The sequence below is a fragment of the Schistocerca serialis genome, chromosome 6, assembly GCF_023864345.2.
Source record: "Schistocerca serialis cubense isolate TAMUIC-IGC-003099 chromosome 6, iqSchSeri2.2, whole genome shotgun sequence".
Taxonomy (NCBI): domain Eukaryota; kingdom Metazoa; phylum Arthropoda; class Insecta; order Orthoptera; family Acrididae; genus Schistocerca; species Schistocerca serialis.
Genome location: NC_064643.1, coordinates 413,448,770 through 413,467,446, shown reverse-complemented (window position 1 = coordinate 413,467,446; position 18,677 = coordinate 413,448,770). Strand labels below are relative to the sequence as shown.

At 38.9% G+C, this 18,677-nt stretch overlaps 1 protein-coding gene across 1 annotated transcript in view; it reads right to left on the bottom strand.

The window, feature by feature from the left end:
- LOC126484896 (dynein axonemal heavy chain 10) overlaps window positions 1–18,677 on the bottom strand; it is a 1,141,797-nt gene that overhangs the window by 809,829 nt on the left and 313,291 nt on the right. The window contains exons 20-21 of the mRNA XM_050108495.1: window positions 6,856–7,025; window positions 6,679–6,770 (exon numbers count right to left, since the gene is read on the bottom strand). Coding sequence (XP_049964452.1) covers window positions 6,679–6,770; window positions 6,856–7,025 — 262 coding nt within the window. The remainder of the gene's footprint in view (window positions 1–6,678; window positions 6,771–6,855; window positions 7,026–18,677) is intronic.

The following is an 18,677-nucleotide window of genomic DNA, read 5'->3' as shown; positions in this document are numbered from 1 at the left end:
ATTCAGTAAATATTTAAAAACCCACTGCATCTAGAAAATGTGTGCCAAGGTCGAAATACATAAAAAAAAATTAATTTAAATAATTTTCAAAGTCATAAACGTTATTAATCAGTTAGTTTGAATTTATCAGCATGAGAGGGTTGCTAAAGTTCACGTAATTTTAAATGTGCTTAATTATGTCTAAGTGAATTTTTATCACCACATGTAAAAAAAAGGGTTCTACAACAAAGTTCGTACTGAAAGAGTAAATAACAAAAATATTTAAAGCCATTTCTTCCCCATTTTCATCCAATCATTTTATACATAATAAATTTTTTTTTCTCATTAATTTTTATTTTTAGTGTGGAACTGGGGAACCTCATGGTGTATTTTGCCTCATTCAGAAGCCACTGTATTAAGAGATCCATTGTTGTAGACATGTAGGACCATCTTTATTTTGTGTTTTAACCAATTACCTTGGCCCTTTGACTCCTTAATAACAGGCCTTCTCTAAGTGTATCTTGTGGTTTACACAATTAAAAGCCTTGGAAATGTCACAGAAGACACCAATTGGTGACTTCTTACTGTTAATAGACTCCAAGATATCATTTGTGAGTGAGTATATGGCTCACTCTGTCGAAACCCCTTTCTGAAAACCAAACTGTCTATGGTTAATAATATTGTGGTTATCTAGGTGGGCCACAATGCTGTTATACACAGCTTTTTCAAGAACCTCTGAAAATGTTGATAAGAGAGAGACATCTGTAGCATCACCAGACTTGTAAAGAGGTTTCACAATGGCATATTTCATACTTTCTGGAAAAACTCCTTCACAAATAGATGTGTTGTAAATGTGAGCAAATATTACAGTTACTTCATTACTGCAGGCTTTAACAGCTTGCTAGAGATGTCATCTGTACCTGAAGATCTATTACTTTTTAATGAGTGAATTACTTTTTTGATTTCATTGACAATTATGGGTGATACATTTATTATCAGTAGAAATTTCAGGGAGGTTAAATTTCAGATTATCTGCAGTTTCACTTGGGTCACCACTGCAACCTATTGGAGAAGTGGCAGTTATAAAGTGGTTGTTGAATGTATCTGCTAATTTTTAGGACAGCGGTTCTTACATTGTCAGATGGTGAAGTTCCTGTTTTCCTCTTTATTATATTCCTAATTATTCTGATTTTATTATTCGAACAGCTAATTTCTGAGGTTATACACATACTCTTTGATTTACTGATTACTTCTGTTAAAATCTTGCAATATGTGTTATAATAGTTAAGCTGGAGAGGATTATTAGATCTTCTGGATATTATATACAGTTCTCTTTTTCTCTGGCATGATACTTTTCTTTATGCACTTGGTGAGCCATGGTTTTTGGTCTGACTGTCTGCCATGTAGTCTATAGATCTTTTTTGGAAGGCACTTTCAAATATACCTGATACTTCATCTGTAAATAAATTATATTTTGTATTAGCATCACCTGCAAGATAAGCATACCTCCAGTCAGTCTCCTGAAGGCATAATTTGAACTGATGAATATTTTCCTCATTCATGTCTCTAATGGTTTTCCATTGAGCCCCAGCATTACTCTGATGTGTATTAAAGTTGTTAATGGTGAGTATTTGCCCATCGTGATCAGAGAGATCATTTATGACTTTTTCTGCTGTGGTGTGATTAGCTTTATTCATTTCAACAAATATATTGCCAATTAGAGTGCTGGAAGTGGCAGCAGTTCTTTTGGGAACACTGATAGTTCTATTTAATTGAAATAAGTTAGGGCTATTTAATTTCAAAACGGCTCTTTTCTGTTCATTTCCAGTGTTCTTTAGGGTAATTTTTGTTTCACCGTCCGTATTAGTTGTATCAATATGCAAATTTAGGCCAATTAAGCCTCACTAGTCAACTAATTGTAGTTTGTATAACTGCTATATGCAAAAGGCTGTTACTAATTATAATATAATTATGTACATTTGGTTTTTAAAAATAAAGAATTCCTAATTTTTACGTTTAGCCTATTTCTTTCCAGTTGCTATGGTTGGGGGGTAAGAGTATGTACAGTGTACTCTTGGCTGAGGCCTGTGTACTCTTACGTCACAGCACTGGATAAGAGTAGGTAAAGTTACTTTTTATGGAAAATTTTATTACACCTCTAACAATAATAGGATGGCAACAAAACATTTACAATATGTTACCAAGATGTAGAACTAGGTGTTGCATACATAACTAATACAACAGTGCTTCAAGTTTTTTAAAACATGTTTCATAGAACCAAAAATGTGCATTTTTACACTGCCTACCCAATATCTATTTAAAAACATTCAGACAGACATTCACTTTATGTCTTTCTATGAGGCAGTCACCATTACTTTCATACTGTGTAAATGCTGACCAAATGTGGCTTCCATTCAAAGAAATAGTATTGATGCCAGCTGAGGTATTACACCAAGTAAATTAATAAGAGACTGAACAAAACCACTGTGGTACACAGAACAGGTCAGCACATTCTTGCATAATAATGAAGAAAGCATTCCAGATTCAGAAGAACAAAAAATCTCCAATATTATCCATGGTTTTTAGATGCCAGAAACTTAGTGCATACTTCAATGCAAGATACATTTAATAGTTTCCATAACAACACTCTGTCTTGAAATCTAGCAGAAAATTGAAAAATATTCTGGTCCTATGAAAAGCATACCAGTGGAAAGACACAACCAATAACTTCAATGTATGATGGCAATGATAATATACTGATGAGAGAGCCACTAATGTAGATTTACTAAACACAATATTATGAAAAACATAGATTGCTGTACACCCACTGAGAAGACATTGAGTAGCAGACAGGCACAGCAAAAAGATTGCTACATATTTGAGCTTTTGACCAAAAAGGTCATCTTATAAAGTAGAAAACATACACAATCACACACACACACACACACACACACACACACACACACACACACACACACACACACACACACACATGATCGCTGTCTCCAGTTGCTGAGGTTGGACTGTGTACAGCAATTGTACATGATGAGAGAAGCAATCTGTGGGTGCTGGAGGTAAGGAGCAGGTTGGGATGGAGAGGGGGAGCAATAGCAGGGTAGGGGTTTGGGAAGGTGTAGTGCTGCTTATCCTCCTCCATTACTCTCCTTCCCCTGCCCCTTCCAGATCATCCATCTGCATCTAGCCGCCCTACCTTGTGCCCTCTACATTCTTGCATGCTTCCACAAGCAGCACTGCACCTTTCATCATCTTTACCCAGCTATCCCTTCCCACCCAAGCCTCCTCCTTACCCTAACTGTACCACCCATCATCCACAGTTGCTTCTCTTGCCAGGTGCAGTTGCTGTATGCAGTCTGGCCCAAGCATCCAGAGACAGTGGTCATGTGTGTGTGTGTGTGTGTGTGTGTGTGTGTGTGTGTGTGTGTGTGTGTGTGTGTGTGTGTGTCTGTCTGTGTGTGTGTGTGTGTGTGTGTGTTTTCAAACTTTAGAAGATGGCCTTTCAGCCAAAAGCTCAAATGTATACCAGTTTTTTTGCTGTGTGTGGTAGTGAGCCAACATTTACTCTATATTGTGAGTAGGACTCTACCCTTTTCATAATATTGTTATTACACCAGCCTAGATTTTTCATTTTTTAGTTAATAAGCACAGCATTCTGAAATTCCTTCACCAAAGAAGAATCCAGTCCAAAATGTATACCAATTAGATTCCTTTCAGACAATATTGATGTAATGGCTTCATATTTAACAACTATATACAACAGCCTCACTCACCAAAAGATCTGTCCCTAAGGATGGATCACACCAACACACAATAAAAGAAACAGAAGTAATATGATAAATTATAGACCACTATCACTGACATCAATTTGTAGTAATATTCTGGAACATACACTGTGTTACAAATTCATGAAATACCTCTGATGCTGACATACAGTCACCATGGTTCAAGAAAAATATTATCCTTGTGAAACACAACTAGCCCTTTTTTCACATGAAGTAATGAGTGCTGTCAAATTCACATGAAGTAATGAGTGCTGTCAACAGGAGATCTCAAGCTGATTCCAAATTTCTAGATTTCCTGAAGGCTTTTGATAGCATTCCTCGCATATGACTTTTAACCAAATTGCATCCCTATTGAATGTTGTCTCAGTAATGCAATGGCATTTATGCTGTCCTGTTAGAAAGGTCACAGTTTATAAAAACTGATGAAAACTCATCAAGTGAAACAGAAATGATATCTAGTGTTTCTCAAGGAAGTGTTATAGGTCTTCTGTTGTTTTTAATCTATATTAATGATTTAGGGTACTATCTCAACAGCTCTCTCAGTCTATTTGCTGATGATGTTGTCATTTACCATCTAGTAAAGTTATCAGCGGATCAAAAAATTGTAATATGGTGTAGATAAGTTATCTCTATTGCACAAAAAGTGGCAGCTGGCCGTAAACAATAAAAAGTGTGAGATACTCCTTATTAACACTAAAATATAGTCTGTTAAATTTCAGCTAAATGATACACAACACAAATTTTTAAGATTGTGGTTTCAGCTAAATACCTAAGGATTACAATAAGAAATAAATTAAGACCATCACACAGAAAATGTTGTGGAGAAGGCACACCAAAGGTTTGCATCTTACTGGCAGACCGTTTCGATAATGGAACAACTACTAAAAACTTGTCTCGTACTCTTCTGGAGTATTTCTGTGCGATATGGGACCCTTACAAGGTAAGGCTAATGGAGAACATAAAAAAAGATCAAAGAACAACAGCTCATTTTGTATCATCAAAAAATAGGAGAGAAAGTATCACAGATATGATAAGCACATCAGGGTGTCAAAAAATAAAAGGTGTCCTTTGATGAGATGAGACCCACTCATGAAATTACAATCACCAATTTTCTCATTATTTTATATGAAAGAATGGTCACTTGATAAAATGAGGGAAAACAGAGCTCATACAGTGTAATTTAGGTGTTCATTTTTCCCATGTGCTTTTTGAGAGTAGAACAGTCATGAAATAGTCTGAACCTTGTTCTTTGAACACTCTGCCAAACACTTAAGAGTAGTCATGTACATGCAGATTTGGATATAAGCAGAATTTTGTTTTTTAATATGCTGAAACTAAGGATATAGGAAAGTTTGAAAATCGGGACTGAATTTAAAGTTAAACAGATATTCTTTGTTTTGATTTGGAAAGCAGAAAAAATAAATTAAAATAGTGCACATTTTTTATGTGACACAAAAAATATCAGCTCTGTTATTTAACTCACAGGACTCACAATTAATAGTCATAGCCACATGGGGGTACCCTGGTGTAACTTGGTAACTTTCATGTTAACAAATGACTGCTAGAGATAACACAAGCAGTACATGATGAGAAAAAAAAGAATTCTCACACTTGGCTGAGGACCTATGCCTAGACCATTTGATATGTAATTGGGCAATCACCCACTGAGATGTCAAGTTGCAAAAATGGGGCAACTAACCATAATACCTTTACTCATTACAAATACAGTAGCCTTAGAAAAAATGTTCCTCTATGTAATATTTAAAGTATACCATGACACACAGTGTGAAAGTCCTGTCACACATTTTCATCAAAGGAGCACCTCCTGATTAGATGGTTAAGCTGTGATCCCCTTATCGCACACAAGGAAACATTAACTGTAGGAGGTTATGAGCACATTTTACAGCACTGCGCACTGTTTACAGCACAGGAACAGTTTGGAGACAATGATAGTTTCATCAGCATAACAATGCACTCTGTCATAAGGCAGTATCTGTGAGGCAATGCTCAGAGGACAATAATTTCCTAAAATGTACTGGCCAACCCAGAATACCTTACTGAACCCTTTTTAGATGTGTTGGAATATGCGGACCCAAATGTCCAACATCACTACAGTTCAAGTTTTGGCTCTTGAGGAAGAAAGGACTGCCATTTCTCCACAGACATTCAGAGACTTTTTTTGGGAACAGCTAGGTAGAAGGATAAAATTATTGAAATGAGTGATGGGGTTTTCAAATCATCTGTCATTTTTTCATTCATGTGTATAGAAGCTGAGTTTTATAGTCAAATATAGTTGTCAAACTGTCTTCCAGTTCCATATGAAAACTTTAAATCTTAATAACATCATCAAAATGCTTTAAACAAATTGAAGGGGATAGAAATTCTAGTGGCTAGTCCCTCCTTACATGGTACTGTTGTGACAATACATCAGCTATTAGGGAAAATTAAATGTTTACAACTTGCAAACTGACATATTTCATATTTGGATGTAAGGATGAGAGAATGGAAAAATTATTTGAATGTAGCTCCCTGGAGATACTGACACGTATTACAGAAGTTGCTCATACAGAGTCTTCAGCAGTCATCTGTCTCATAGACAAATAGCTTTCCAGAAGAGATAGAAGTGCTTTTAACAAAAACCATAAAAGAACTGCATTGAATGATACGTCATTGAGGTATTAATACAAGGAAAGACAGTATCGCACTATATATTTCTGTGATGTGAACCTTTAAGATAAAGGTATTGTGAGGAAAAGCTTGACACTTAGGGTGAGTTAAAAACAAAACCAGATATTCTTCTGTCAAGATAGCATACTAATGATAATTACAATGCAATATATGTTTCCAAAATTTAACATTTATTCCAAATTTCAGTTCTTATGAAAGAAATTTTAAAAACCTGTGCATTGTCTAACCACCAAGTTATCCACTGATTTCACCCAATAAAATCTCAGTTGGCTTTCCCATTCAAATTCCTGTTCATCCATAATGCTGAAACAAATTAAATACTTCTATTATTTTTATATGGTAAAATTTAATTGTGATTTTAGACAGAAGAAGAATTTTCTTAGCTTACCTGTCTCTTACAAATGTTTCAATGATATCACGTGCATGAACATCAATAATGAGCACAGTATTGAATTTCTTGCGATCATTTTTGGACAAATTTCCCCTGACTCTGACAACTAATTCATCAAGCTGCCTATTTTGTTGTTCGAGGTACTCCTTCATTGACCTCTTTTTACCCTGTTAAAGAGCAAATCAAGGCTTTATTACATTGAATTCATCATAGATCTACCACAGCAATTATTGATGCTGTGGCATGTCCAAGAGTAAAAACATGACTAAATACATTTTAGAGCATTTAAATCAAGCAAACATATGGGAAGACAAGAATGAGAAAAAGCAATAGGAAATTTATGGAAGAAAGCTTTCCATGCCAAAAATGGACACACAAAACTAATTTGTGGAAAACAAGCCATGATTATGAATACGTTTTGTCTTGTAATGTGTGAAAATTTAGATTATGGCAAAGAAGATGTTGTTCCCATTGCTTTTTAACTCTAAATAGATATTTTATAAATGTTTAAGAATACAGGTTTTCTCAGAAAACTTCATTCATGAAATCTCCTTAGTTACTTGCCAAGTAAGCATGTTGTTTTACAGCATCAGTTTGGTAAGTTATCTACTCATCAGCTCCAGATAAAATGCCAAGTTTCTGTAAAAACTACTCTTATATGTGTTGTAGAATACCCTACGTCCTGTACCAATTATACATCAGATGGAAGTGTTTGTCTTAGATGGTTGTTGTGCCTGACAAAGTGGGCAGTGCAAAATCCAGTTATGACATGATGTACTGGATCAAGCACATTACTAGAAGTGATGAGCTTCTGTTGACTTGAATAAGGAACTCAGCAGTAATTCACCCATTCTAAATGCAAAGTAAATATATGCTTCTTACATAATGAGAGTTGAACACTGTAATGAGGAGATGGAGAGAAATATTGTTTGCTCAACCTTAATAAACAGAAAGGAATGTTAGTCATGGTTCACACTTGTAATTTGGTATTGACATTCATATTTATCCATGACTAAATAAATATAATTTCACTGATATAATTTCGCTGACTCAACTCGTGATATATATAAGCTTTCAGTTATTTCTAAGGAAATTTTTTTCTAAAATTTTTATTTTTCAGTCTCCAGTATTCCCATTGACATCCAACACTCTCATTTTTATTACTATTTTTTTACATTAAATTTTTTATATAGTATATTTTGAAATGTAGTGCACACAAACTCCTAACATAAAATATGAGGCATGGTTTTTGGGGAAGTACCATTCTGGAACAAATATAAGACAAGTAAATTTTTCTTAGCTATTTATTTTTACATGAAAGCCTGTACTTTAATTTACTTTTCTATGTAATTCCCACCAATATTATGGCACTTATATCATACAACCAGATGTGGATACCACCCTCACAGAAATCTACCCAATGGTTAGACAACAACTGCAAATTGCCTTTTTGACATCTTCAAATGCTTCTGCAAATGCAGGAACACATGATAGTCACTGGGTGTTGTATCAAGAAGGTTGATCAAATTGACCCATCCAAAGGATCCAATTAGCTCTAGAGGTCAATTGGTTGTGTGTGGATGGGCACTGTCAAGACACAAAACAATCTTCTTATTCAACATGTGAAATGGGACTACCTTCCCATCCCTATGTGAAATTCTTTCCTCATGACAACATCCTCCGAAGAGATCATTTTAGCTCGAATTTTTGACTTTCTGGATTTTATACTGTTTTGTCTATTCCCAGTTCCAGCAGTACAAATGAGTTTATTATCTCAGATTAAATTTCACATTAATATACTATCTAATTTATGTTAGCAACTAATGAGAATAAGCCGTTTGTTAATAATCAAACTTTGAAATTTCGTGATATGAACTGTGCAGTCACTTGGCACCACATATTCTTGAAAATTTACCTCTCCCCTACTTCTGAAAAGCTACAATGTTGATTCATTATGATGATTTAAAATGGTAACTCTACTTGAGAGCAAACCAAAGTACTATTAATAATATTTTATTCAAAATGATTTGTTTATAATTAACTAAAATGTAATTTAAATTGTTCACTGCAAATACGCAGAAATTGTATATGAAATTAAGTAAACTTTTCCAATCTAAATGTCCGAACATGAAGGGCAATGTGAGGCCTATTTTTTTATGTAAGTAACTAAAATCATCTCACGAGTTTTAATTGTTATTTTGTAAATCTTACATTCAATAATGTCTTTGCTTGTTTACTTTTCATAAAAGGAAGTGGAACATGAGCCACGAGTCAGTCTGCATTATTGCCTTTCAGAAGCTGTTTGTGTGAGAGTCTTTCAGAGGCTGTCAGACAGCCAATGTACATTCCACATATGTACTTGATAATCAGTCACAATATATGTTTTATTTAAAAATTAGTACAACAACAACAGAAGATTCCAAGACTTTCTGAAGCAACAACCCTCAAGGATATGAAAGCTGAGTGTCTCATCATATGGAGCAGCTAAGTTATTATGTGAATTTTCATTCACTGTGATTGAAATTTTCTAGTTTCACTCATCTTTGTACTTGTGAATAGTGGAGGTCCAAACAATTAAGCTGCTATGATGGTATGACTGAGAATTCACTATTACCACTGTCCAACTACAGTCAGAACCTGAGAAACTGTAAATTTTTTCTCATTCAGCATTGGTGGTAATTAAAGTGCTTCTCTTCTCTCACATTCAAGGGAGGTATTTTACATGTCATGTTTTTTGTTATGGATTGCATGGAGCAGTTTTTTTTTATCTGCCAATAAGTCATAGAATTAATGGTATTACCATAAGGCAAACGTCCACAAGCAATACCCCCCCCCCCCCCCCCCCCTCCAGTCCCAAAAAACAGTATACGTGATTTTCTGGGATGAAATTGTTTTCTTGAACTTCACTTTGTTGAATGACACCAGTCCATGGATCGTTGCTTTGGTTCAGGTGTAATGTAAGCCACCCATGTTTCATCATCTGTTACAGTTTGGTGTAAAAACTCATCCCTTCAGCATTGTATCACTCTAGGAATGTCAGAGAACTGGCTAATTGATTGGTTTTGTGCACTTCAGTCAGCAATTTCAGTACTCAGCATGAGCATAACTTTCAATAATTTAAATGTTCTGTAACAGTTGAATAAAGCACACATTTGGACATTTGAGGAAACTCATCAAATTACATTTCATGGGTACTGTGATTCTCAGAGGCATTTCAATTACTCAAAAATTCTCAGTCATATGAGGCATTTTGAATAATAACTAACAAAACCAAACACGTCAAATGTCTGCAACGGCTTCTGTGACTTGCCAACAGAGTATAGAACACAGCGCAAATGGGCCAAAGGCTGATTATGGTGCTGCAGTGGTGGAATTTCGAAACAGTACTTACTTCAAAAGCAAGCCTCAGAAATAATAATAAGAACATAACTTTTATGTCTTATATAGTACTGTATTACTACTACTACTACTACTACTACTAAGTGCCAAATGTTAACTGTGGTGCTGCGGTGGTGGAATTTCAAAACAATACTTACTTTAAAAAGACACCTCATAAATAATAATAAGAACATAATTATTATGTCCTTTATAGTATTAAATTGCTACTAGTAATAACATAACAAATTACACTCTCTATGATGACAAGTAATGTAAATCAAACTGAAATATGCAATATAAAATACACCCATGACAAGTTATTATTGTTGTTTTCTTCCCCTAATTTTAATTTTTTAATTTTATGTTTTTACTTCTATCAGAGCTCCAAGATTCTTCACTTTCTACACCTTCTGAAGTTTCTTTATTGCTAAGGAAAATTTCCTATTTTCTGTGCTTTACATTTCTGCTCCTTTTTGAACTTCTCTTCTCTCAAAGGTTTGCCTCATATCTTTTATGAGAAACATTCATTGGGTAATCAGAGTACTGTGAATGATTTGATGGAATCTTGTTGCATTTTCTACAGTTCTCTGCACAATTAAACTTTGGTCATGTTGGTTACTGATAAATAAATTTTTATCAGTCTGAAACATTGTTCTCAATTGGGGTGTTCCCACATGAAAAGACTAAACTAAGTTTAATAGCTTTCCAAAGTAAGTAGTATTTCTGGTTACACACCACAAAACATGAATACAAATCACTGACTTTGAAAAGGAACTTGCATTTTACAAATAAGTTTTCAAATGTACTCCCAAAGTAGTGTGTTTTTTACTGCAAACAATACTACACTGGGTTTTGGCTTTTTTGGTAATTGTGTCAGAGCTTTTAACAGCAGTGTAAAATCAGTATAGTAATATATTAAGCCTTGGTTTTAGTTGCTATTTTTGGTTAAATATTATACAGAATGTCCCAGGAGTAATGGTCAATATCCAGAGACATGACAGGAATGATCATTCAAAGCAAAAAATCTGGTAAACATGGGGTCTAAAATACGTATCTTAAGAGCTATGAGCATTACTGAAGCACTTTGCTTTCCATATTCTGAGATGTGGTGGTGTGGATAAAATCAAGGAAAAAATGTCTGTCAAGATGGGCAATAAAGTGCATGCTTTAAGAGCTATGAGCACTTGTTAGTCTTTGTTACTGTGAAACACATCTCTTCGACTGAACAGTGCTTATAGCTCTTAAGGTATGTCTGCTATCCCAGTCTGACAATTTTGACAGCTTGCCAGCTGGCATGAATGTAGGTGACAGCTGCTAGGCAGTGCTCCTATAACCTGTGAGCACTGCTGTCATTGCCACAGCACTATGCACAGGCCACGCCCACTGCACCAGCCTACCAGCACTTAACAGTGGTCCTATAAAGCCAGCAGCACAGAAGCTCAGACCCCAGTTGTGGTCCAACAGCACTAGTGATCGTTTATCTATTCATCATTGTTCTGGTTGCTGATAGTTGCTACATCCCTGTATATGATCTGGTTTTGCTCTCTGGTCTTGGTATTTTGCTGTATGGTGTGTGTGTGTCTGCATTGGACTGGTGATTTCCTGTTGATGCCATTTACCCATCAGCCAGTGTGTTCCAGGTTTGCTTGATTCCAGTTTCCAGAATTGGTGACAAGGTGAAAGGTTAACAGTGCATTATGGACGTAAAACTTGTACAGCACGTGGAACAGCAACAGCAACAGTTGCTCCTGCAGTGGCAATTGGAACAGTAGTTTCAACAGCAGCTCCAGCAGCAAATGGAAGTTTTGCATCAGGAAATTTGGCTTCTGACAGAACAATTACAAGTACAAAGACCCATTCAGACTTTTTTCACCTCCCAGAGTCCCACTCATCCACCTTTCTGCCATTTAATGATACCAAGGGGGATTGGGACATGTATTTGCAGCCGCTGAAACAACACTTCGCTGCTTTCGGGTTTCTCACGATGGTCTCCAACAGCTGCTCTCTACATCTACATCTACATCTACATTTATACTCCGCAAGCCACCCAACGGTGTGTGGCGGAGGGCACTTTACGTGCCACTGTCATTACCTCCCTTTCCTGTTCCAGTCGCGTATGGTTCGCGGGAAGAACGACTGTCTGAAAGCCTCCGTGCGTGCTCTAATCTCTCTAATTTTACATTCATGATCTCCTCGGGAGGTATAAGTAGGGGGAAGCAATATATTCGATACCTCATCCAGAAACGCACCCTCTCCAAACCGGGCGAGCATGCTACACCGCGATGCAGAGCGCCTCTCTTGCAGAGTCTGCCACTTGAGTTTGTTAAACATCTCCATAACGCTATCACGGTTACCAAATAACCCTGTGATGAAACGCGCCGCTCTTCTTTGGATCTTCTCTATCTCCTCCGTCAACCCAATCTGGTACGGATCCCACTGATGGACTACATTTTCTAAGGACTCTCCCAATGAATCTCAACCTGGTACCCGCCTTACCAACAATTAATTTTATATGATCGTTCCACTTCAAATCGTTCCGCACGCATACTCCCAGATATTTTACAGAAGTAACTGCTACCGGTGTTTGTTCTGCTATCATATAATCATACAATAAAGGATCCTTCTTTCTATGTATTCGCAATACATTACATTTGTCTATGTTAAGGGTCAGTTGCCACTCCCTGCACCAAGTGCCTATCCGCTGCAGATCTTCCTGCATTTCGCTACAATTTTCTAATGCTGCAACTTCTCTGTATACTACAGCATCATCCGTGAAAAGCCACATGGGACTTCTGACACTACCTACTAGGTCATTTATATATATTGTGAAAAGCAATGGTCCCATAACACTCCCCTGTGGCACGCCAGAGGTTACTTTAACGTTTGTAGACGTCTCTCCATTGATAACAACATGCTGTGTTCTGTTTGCTAAAAACTCTTCAATCCAGCCACACAGCTGGTCTGATATTCCATAGGCTCTTACTTTGTTTATCAGGCGACAGTGCGGAACTGTATCGAATGCCTTCCGGAAGTCAAGAAAAATAGCATCTACCTGGGAGCCTGTATCTAATATTTTCTGCGTCTCATGAACAAATAAAGCGAGTTGGGTCTCACGCGATCACTGTTTCCGGAATCCATGTTGATTCCCACATAGTAGATTCTGGGTTTCCAAAATCGACATGATACTCGAGCAAAAAACATGTTCTAAAATTCTACAACAGATCGACGTCAGAGATATAGGTCTATAGTTTTGCGCATCTGCTCGACGACCCTTCCTGAAGACTGGGACTACATGTGCTCTTTTCCAATCATTTGGAACCTTCCGTTCCTCTAGAGACTTGCGGTACACGGCTGTTAGAAGGGGGGCAAGTTCTTTCGCGTACTCTGTGTAGAATTGAATTGGTATCCCATCAGGTCCAGTGGACTTTCCTCTGTTGAGTGATTCCAGTTGCTTTTCTATTCCTTGGACACTTATTTTGATGTCAGCCATTTTTTCATTTGTGCGAGGATTTAGAGAAGGAACTGCAGTATGGTCTTCCTCTGTGAAACAGCTTTGGAAAAAGGTGTTTAGTATTTCAGCTTTACGCGTGTCATCCTCTGTTTCAATGCCATCATCATCCCGGAGTGTCTGCATATGCTGTTTCGAGCCACTTACTGATTTAACGTAAGACCAGAACTTCCTAGGATTTTCTATCAAGTCGGTACATAGAATTTTACTTTCGAATTCACTGAACGCTTCACGCATAGCCCTCCTTACGCTAACTTTGACATTGTTTAGCTTCTGTTTGTCTGAGAGGTTTTGGCTGCGTTTAAACTTAGAGTGAAGCTCTCTTTGCTTTCGCAGTAGTTTCCTAACTTTGTTGTTGTACCACGGTGGGTTTTTCCCATCCCTCACAGTTTTACTCGGCATGTACCTGTCTAAAACGCATTTTACGATTGCCTTGAACTTTTTCCATAAACACTCAACATTGTCAGTGTTGGAACAGAAATTTTCGTTTTGATCTGTTAGGTAGTCTGAAATCTGCCTTCTATTACTCTTGCTAAACAGATAAACCATCCTACCTTTTTTTTTTATATTCCTACTAACTTCCATATTCAGGGATGCTGTAACGGCCTTATGATCACTGATTCCCTATTCTGTACATACAGAGTCGAAAAGTTCGGGTCTGTTTGTTATCAGTAGGTCCAAGATGTTATCTCCACGAGTCGGTTCTCTGTTTAATTGCTCGAGGTAATTTTCGGATAGTGCACTCAGTATAATGTCACTCGATGCTCTGTCCCTACCACCCGTCCTAAACATCTGAGTGTCCCAGTCTATATCTGGTAAATTGAAATCTCCACTTAAGACTATAACATGCTGAGAAAATTTATGTGAAATGTATTCCAAATTTTCTCTCAGTTGTTCTGCCACTAATGCTGCTGAGTCAGGAGGTCGGTAAAAGGAGCCAATTATTAACCTAGCTCGGTTGTTGAGTGTAACCTCCACCCATAATAATTCACAGGAACTATCCACTTCTATTTCACTACAGGATAAACTACTACTAACAGCGACGAACACTCCACCACCGGTTGCATGCAATCTATCCTTTCTAAACACTGTCTGTACCTTTGTAAAAATTTCGGCAGATTTTATCTCTGGCTTCAACCAGCTTTCTGTACCTATAACGATTTCGGCTTCGGTGCTTTCTATCAGCGCTTGAAGTTCCTGTATTTTACCAACGCAACTTCGACAGTTTACAATTACAATACCGATTGCTGCTTGGTCCCCGCATGTCTTGACTTTGCCCGGCACCCGTTGAGGCTGTTGCCCTTTCTGTACTTGCCCAAGGCCATCTAACCTTAAAAACCGCCCAGCCCAAGTCACACAACCCCTGCTACCCGTGTAGCCGCTTGTTGCGTGTAGTGGACTCCTGACCTATCCAGCGGAACCTGAAACCCCACCACCCTATGGCGCAAGTCAAGGAATGTGCAGCCCACACGGTCGCAGAACCGTCTCAGCCTCTGATTCAGACCCTTCACTCGGCTCTGTACCAAAGGTCCACAGTCACTCCTGTCGACGATGCTGCAGATGGTGAGCTCTGCTTTCATCCCGCTAGTGAGACTGGCAGTCTTCACCAAATCAGATAGCCGCCGGAAGCCAGAGAGGATTTCCTCGGATCCATAGCGACACACATCATTGGTGCCGACATGAGCAACCACCTGCAGATGGGTACACCCTGTACCCTTCATGGCATCCGGAAGGACCCTTTCCACATCTGGAATGACTCCCCCCGGTATGCACACGGAGTGCACATTGGTTTTCTTCCCCTCTCTTGCTGCTCTCCCATTTTTTAGTCTTCACCTGAGACATTTTTCGTACTTGGCCCCCCTGGCTGCACTCACTTTTAAGTAAACGTGTTTCTTTGCTGTTGAAATATTATTCACAATGGTTCCAAGTGGCCACATCATGCGTTGAGTTCCATCAGTACCACAAGCTACCAGGAAAGTCTTATCGTTCTTGGGTGATGAGTTTGCAAGGTCTGAGCCATCATTGTGATTTCACCTGTGCCAATCCATCTTGCAATACTGCATATGCCAATTACCTAATTCATGAGGTAGTAATCCAGTTGGCTCCTGATCCAGAAGTTTGCAATGTAGCCCTCAAGCTAGACAATGGTTCCTTGGATGACACACTGAAAACTACGCACTCTTTTGAGATCACGCAGGCACGTAATGAACATCTTCTGGCTGCCACCAGGTTGCAGTGGTTCAACGACTGCCACGGGGACGGAATTCTCACAAACCTTCTTCTCAAAGGCGTCGTCACAATTCATCACCTTCAGATGTGTCAGTGACCTCTGAGTAGACAGTCATGCCATGCCCGTGCAAACAGTGGGGTCTGCCTTCTTGTCCTGAGTGTTTTGTGATGCACCAACATTGCAGACTGTCCCGATCGCTGGGCGCACTGCACCCATTGAAGTCAGGCATCAGATCAGTCAAACCCCAATCTTAACTTGCATCACAGAACAGTGCATGAACTTCAGGTCAATTGTTGTGCCCCCAAGTTATTTAGTAATCTCATGATTGCTCATCAGGATGTTTGTTTCCAAGTTGACACAGGAGTTGTTTCCAAGTTTCCCTGATCAATCTCCCAACATACACTTGTCTGGGTTACCTGGCTTTGGCCTTGCACTCTCATAACTGGTTGCATATGGTGAGAATTCTAGTCCCCTCAGAGATCAATTCACCACTACGGCAACATACAAGATGGTTACGTGGCACGAACACTGTGTGTTGTCAACAGTCATTCAACTGGCAACATTTCTGGCCTCGATACTTTCATTCTGTTTGGGTTCTCCATCATGGACAACATTGAACACAGTCCCCTTCCAGGAACTTGTTGAACTTTGTGCCTCTTTTGTGTCTCTGAGTCTGGCCTCGGGCACGCCACCAATTTTGAGGCACATATTTCTTTACGTCCAGATATGGTGCCCTAATTCTGTTGAGATAATCCTCTTCCAGTCTCCGTATCGATGGCTGTTAAGCTTGAACTCAACTGTCTTTACAACAGTGGGACTATAGAATAGGTCAATGCTAACACTTGGACCACACCCCTGGTCGTGATCTAGAAGCCAAACTACTCCCTACAGCTTTGTGGCGATTTTAATCAATGATCTGTACCCAAGCTCTTGTGGAAACCTACTCCATACCATGTCAAGAGGACCTCCTCTCAAAGCTTGTTGGAGGTGAGTGTTTTTCTAAAATATATGTTGTTGATGCTTATTAACAGATTCCACTAGAAGAGGAATTGCAATGCGTACATCTTTAAGCTAATACAGATACAAGCGTTTGCCTTTTGGGATCTCTTCTGCTCCAGCAATCATCCAGAGTTAATCATGTCCATCCCAGCTTGTACCAATTACCTTGATGACTTAACTGTTATGGCTACTATGTGCCAAGACCACATGCATAACCTATATACCCTCTTTACTATGATGCATGATGCAGGGCTCATGTGCTGTCTGCAAATATGCCAGTTTTTTTAGGAACAAGTTGACAACCTTGGCCACTTGCTCACCAAAGACTGGATTCAGCCCACTATGCATAATTTTTCTGCTACTGACTTTCTGCTGCATCCCCAAAACCTCCAGGAGGTGTAGGTCTTTTTGGGGAAAGTGAATTATTATTCTAATTTCCTTCCACAGGCAGCACACATTATTCATCCCCTCAACCAGTTGCGGAAGAAAGGTGTTCCATCTCACTGGTCACCAACCTGCGAGCAGGCCTTCATACAGATGAAGTCATGTTACATTCTGCATCCTGCCTTACCCCCTTTCCACCATCATGTTCTCTTGTTTTTGCTATGGATGCTATGGCATTGGAACAGCACTGGCACACATTAATGATGATGGTATGGAGAAACCAACTGCCTAAATGCTGATGACTGTCCCAAGCAATTACTCCCAGATTGAGAAAGAGGCACTGGCAATCATCTTTGCCATGAATAAATTCCCTGTGTACATATTTGGGACCCGTTTACCCTTGTTACAAACCATAAATCATTAGTAGCACTCTTTGAGCCACACTCTTGGCTTCCAGCGATGGGCTCTTTTCCTTACTTCCTACAATTACATCATCAAGTACAAGAACACTGCACAACATGCAAATGTGGATGCCCTCTCCCGTTTACCCTCAAGGACCAGACCTGACATTTGACCAACTGGAGATCTTCTGTTTTCATATCAATGCGGAATGACAACACACCTTGGCTGAAATTCCCATTACTCCTTCTCACATTGCAGCAGATGAGTGCCAGAACCCTATGCTGTAGCATGCCATAGACAGTGAACTCTATGAGTAGCCTGCTTATTTTTCGAAGTCAGCTGATCCTGGGATCTGGGCCTAGGCTCATCTCTCTCATCATTTATCCTTTGTCTTCAAAGTGCTCCTACTAGATGCGGAGGCAGGTACCCAATGTGTTGGCATCCTGACTACTTTATGCACTCATGTCTTGGAACTCTTCCATTGTGGGCATTGGGGTATGCCATATATGAAAACCCTTGCCAGGTGACATATCTATTGCCCAGGACTCAACAAGGACATGGAGGCTATGGTGCACCGCTGTTCCACATATGCTCACTATCAGGCTGCTCCAACTCAGTCCAACCCTGGCCCCCTCCCTTGGGATAGCATTCATCTCAACTTGACTGGCCTCTTCCTTGGCTCTACATGGCCCTGGGCAGCATGGCATCCATCATCACAGCTGTCACACTCAATGCCCTTCAGCAGATTCTCATCATTGAAGGGCTTCCCCACACCATTGTGACTATCGATGGGCTCCAGTTCACAGCTGTGGCCTTTGAACAGTTCTGATATGCCAATGGCATCAAACACCTGTGTAGCCCTCCATTTCACATCTCCTACAATGGTGAAGCAGAACAAATGGTGCACACATTTAAGCA